The sequence below is a fragment of the Chanos chanos genome, chromosome 9, assembly GCF_902362185.1.
Source record: "Chanos chanos chromosome 9, fChaCha1.1, whole genome shotgun sequence".
NCBI classification, from domain to species: domain Eukaryota; kingdom Metazoa; phylum Chordata; class Actinopteri; order Gonorynchiformes; family Chanidae; genus Chanos; species Chanos chanos.
In genome coordinates, this window is record NC_044503.1 from 3,291,208 (window position 1) to 3,296,207 (window position 5,000).

General features: G+C 46.4%; 1 protein-coding gene across 1 annotated transcript in view; it reads left to right on the forward strand.

Moving 5' to 3' along the window:
* Positions 1-5,000, forward strand: part of cdc34a (cell division cycle 34 homolog (S. cerevisiae) a) — a 15,609-nt gene that overhangs the window by 5,805 nt on the left and 4,804 nt on the right. The window contains exons 2-3 of the mRNA XM_030784473.1: positions 2,597-2,683; positions 3,851-3,948. Of these exons, the coding sequence (XP_030640333.1) occupies positions 2,597-2,683; positions 3,851-3,948 (185 nt within the window). The remainder of the gene's footprint in view (positions 1-2,596; positions 2,684-3,850; positions 3,949-5,000) is intronic.

A 5,000-nucleotide genomic window follows, 5' to 3' on the forward strand; every position in this document is an offset into this window, starting at 1 on the left:
GTGAATGAGTGAGGTAAGAGAGTGAGTGAGTGAATAAATAGGTGAGGTAAGTGAGTGAGTGAGTGAATAAGTGAGTTGGCGAGTGAATGAGTGAGGTAAGAGTGAGTGAGTGAATAGGTGAGTGAGTGAATGAGTGAGGTAAGTGAGTGAGTGAGTGAATAAATAGGTGAGGTAAGTGAGTGAGTGAATAGGTGAGTTAGCGAGTGAATGAGTGAGGTAAGAGAGTGAGTGAGTGAATAGGTGAGTGAGTGAATGAGTGAGGTAAGAGAGTGAGTGAATTACAGAGTTAAGTGACTGTCACAGGATTGGCTGTGTCTGTGTGTGAGAGAGACTCTCTAATGGCCTGAGATTAGTTAAAATCGTTACCTCATCATTATGTGGAGTGTGTGTGTGTGTGCATGGGAGAGTGTGTCCAGAGTATGTATGAGTGGGTGTGGGTGTGCACATGCACGTGTGTGTCTACTGGTCTAAGGCTTGTTAAAATTTGTACTATTTATTTTGTGTGTGTGTCTTAGGGGTTATACAGAGTACTCGAGCATTCGAGTACTCGAGCAGTTACATCAAATTTGACTTTCTACATTATCGTCTAGTACCCGCTAATCGCGTGATGCTAGGTCGCGCGGACTCAAGTTTCCAGTTAGATCCCTTGGTAAACAAGTGGAAGGGTGGCGACAGCAGAAAAGGGTGAATCGATTGTTTGTTTGCTTTACTGTTGTACTTCACTATGCAAATTTTCTTTTCCAACTGTCGTTGTGATGAAATAAACGTGCAGCATTTGTGAGCTGTGGACGGATTTCTCAAGGTTGGCTCTGACATCGCGTCTGTCATATAATAGACTAGGCTACTAACGCGGCTAAACAAATTAATGTTATTAAAAGATAGATGTATGACTAAAAGAGAGCAAGTATGACTAATTTTATTTTTAAGTCGGTTAGGCTTACTAATGATGACCAGGCAAAAAACAGCCGCTTTACCTCAACACAATAAGAACATTTAACGGAAAAATAATTATGCGTTTTCAGATTTACCCCGGTTTAACCCACTATAGTGTGTACAACACGCTTTGTTGACTGAGCTTTCTGTCTTGGGCTACTGTAGAATGTTGGTAACGATAACGTTAAAATATCGTTGGTATCATCCATACTTCACCATTGCGTAAGGTAAGTGTTATCTTCACGTCATATTGTTAATTTTATGCTTTGCCTTATGCGCTTGGACCAACCGCATCATAGTTGCATAGTCTTTTAACTGATGCAGCCCGCATCCCGCCTGCACTGAGTACTGGCCTACTCGAGTTTTTCAGGAAACCAGTGCTCAAGTTGAAAAATTCTGTACCCAAGCAACCCCTAGTGTGTGTATGTCAAGGGCCCAGGGTTCTGCTGAAGGCCTTGGCAGTGAGCTGTAATATCATTAGTGTCGTACACTGTTTCAGTAATCTGCTTTCACACACACACACACACACACACTCCATAAATCACACGTGGCTAGTCCAATATCCCAGCACCACGCTCTCTGTGTCATCCAACCTCTGACTGCTATATCTGTCAGTGCAGTGTGTGTGTGTGTGTGTGTGTGTTATTCTGAACTTTCTCGCACACACACGCACTGTGTAAAACCCCCCTTCTTGGATCACCCTTGCACTCTCCCCACACAGTTGGCCTGCTGAGGGAGTTCCAGCTGACGGTGCCAAATCAGCAGAGTGGGTGTGTCTTGGTGTAGGATTCGGGGTGTGTATGTGTGGGGGGGTGTGTACTTGCTGTGTACTTGTGGGGTGGGGGTGCTGTGTGTGTGTGTTAAAACCGGAGACTTATCCACCCCCTGTTTTTGAAAGGCACCCTGCTCAGCTTGCCACTGGCTGAATGGGATTTATTAAGTAAGTGTGTGTGTGTGTGTGTGTGTGTGTGTGTGTGTATCAGAGAGAGAGAGAGGAGGGAGGTCGAGGTATCAAGGTAACAGATGGAGGTAACTCCTCCACCCACCTTCTAAACAAATGTGCAGTCATTATCACGCCCAACACATCACCGGTAATAAAAGCGCACACACACACACACAACCTCACACCTCCTCAATCACAAAGCCTTATTTGTTATCAGGCAGTAAAGCTTCAGAACTTGAGCTCTAAGAGATGAAACGGAACGATACTTTCTCCGCAGAGTCATTCGGTCAAATTCTACGCATTTGTGGACAGAACTTAAAGTTCCGGCACTCCTGTGAGGAACCCAGATAGTTCAGTGTCATTGTACAGTGGTGCTAAAAGGCTTAGTTCTCAGAGAATTAAGCCTTGTATCCGTGAACTGGGCCTTGAACCCAAACCATAAGCTTAACGGTTCCCTGCTAATTTGCTCCTGACCATAACCCTTAACCCCAAGGTTACCAGAGAGACGCGCAACCTCAGAGTGGAAAGGAATAAGCGTGAGACGCTCACCAGCTAAAGGAATGTAAACATCATCTCAGTTCATTTTTCCAGTGCAGTTATCCAGTCCTGCATCCTTACCGGGAAGTCCGGTTCAGTGTGTGGTGAGGTGACGGATTGCTCGTTTGCCTGCGAGACCCCCCCCCCCCCCCAGGTTGATAATCAGCCTGCTCTGTTTTACAGGCTCGTATAAGATTCCCCATCGACTACCCATACTCACCCCCCGCCTTCAGATTCCTCACCAGAATGTGGCACCCCAACATCTATGAGGTAAGACGCCTTTTTCTGCGCCTGAGCTGTCTCTCTGTCTGTTTTCTGCTCCTGAGCTGTCCGTCTGTCTGTCCATCTTTCTGTCTGTTTTCTGCCCCTGGGCTGTCTGTCTGTCCATCTGTCTGTCTGTTTTCTGTCCTGAGCTGTCTGTCTGTCTGTCCATCTTTCTGTCTGTTTTCTGCCCCTGGGCTGTCTGTTTGTCCATCCGTCTGTCTGTTTTCTGTCCTGAGCTGTCTGTCTGTCTGTCAATATGTCTGACTGTTTTCTGCTCCTGAGCTGTCTGTCCGCAAGGCCTGTTTCTCTCCCTCAGACGAGTCTTCACTGTTAAAAACGGGAAAGTTCAGCCCCAGTTGACTTGTGGGTCCTTTGATAAATGGTTCCTTCTGTTTAAATTGCTGTTGAGGGTTTTTCTGATGCTTTATTTTCAGTAGACCACAATGGTTACCAATGTGGGTTTTTTCTTTTAATCGTTATTTTGGTTTGTTTTTTGTTTTCTAAATTCCAGTGAGTATAATGAGTGAGTTAGTTTAAACCCTATGCTGGTTTTTGTCGTTGTTTTCTTTTGTTTTTATTTGTGCCTTGTGAAACTGCAAATGTCATCTGCTCGGAGGTTCACTTTTATCTCAGTCATTGCTGCTGAAGAGACAGTACATCAGTGTAGTTTTGAGTGCATTTTCGGGCCATTACTGAACACAAACAAATTTAATGACAAACGTCTAGAAATGTGAACGTTTGATAGAAAAAGAGCCTGAGATCCTGACACTCCACACACACACACACACACACACACACACACAGAGTAAGGGTTGTAACGGGGGTTGTGTGTCCAGAACAGTGACTGTCTTCTGTAGTGGCGGGGGGGCTTCCGTGTCTCCGACCATTTTGCGTTTGGTGGACTCAGCGATCAGACGTAACCAACGCTGTTCCTGAGGGGCCAACGTGGGTGCAGGTTTTCGTATTGTTAACCTTTTAACCTCCGTACACTGATGGTTTGGATTACCAGGCATCAGGCTCTCAAGCCTCTGATGTAGCTATGAAGCTGAAGTCCTGAGATGCATTTAAAAAACAAAAACAAAAAAACAAATAAAACCTGCACAGACAGTAGCCCCTCTGGTCTGGGTTCAGCCAGGCTCGTGACAGTCATGGAATCTGTCTTTGTTTCTCTAGAACGGGGACGTGTGTATTTCTATCCTGCACCCCCCAGTGGACGACCCTCAGAGTGGAGAACTGCCCTCAGAGAGATGGAACCCCACACAGAATGTCAGGTAAAACGCACGCACGCACACGCTAACACACACACCCCTACAGACACCCATACACACACACACACCCCTACAGACACCCATACACACACACACACACACACACACCCCTACAGACACCCATACACACACACACACACACCCCTACAGACACCCATACACACACCCACACCTACAGACAACCATACACACACACACACACACACACACACACACACACCTACAGACAACCACACACACACACACCTACAGAAACCCATACACACACACACACACACACCTACAGAAACCCATACACACACACACACACACACCCCTACAGACAACCACACACACACACACACACACACCCCTACAGACAACCATACACACACACACACACACCCCTACAGACACCCATACACACACACACACACACACACAAACCCATACACACACACACCTACAGACAACCATACACACACACACACACACACCCCTACAGACAACCATACACACCTACAGACACCCATACACACACCCACACCTACAGACACCCATACACACACCCACACCTACAGACAACCATACACACACACACACACACACACACACACCTACAGACAACCACACACACACACACCTACAGAAACCCATACACACACACACACACACACCCCTACAGACAACCACACACACACACACACACCCCTACAGACAACCATACACACACACACACACCCCTACAGACACCCATACACACACACACACACAAACCCATACACACACACACCTACAGACAACCATACACACACACACACACACCCCTACAGACAACCATACACACACACACACACACCTACAGACACCCATACACACACCCACACCTACAGACAACCATACACACACACACACACACACACCTACAGACAACCACACACACACACACCTACAGAAACCCATACACACACACCTACAGACAACCACACACACACACACCTACAGACAACCATACACACACACACACACCTTTTAAAAACCTCCCTTTCAATCTGATGTTCCAGTGTTTCTTGTGT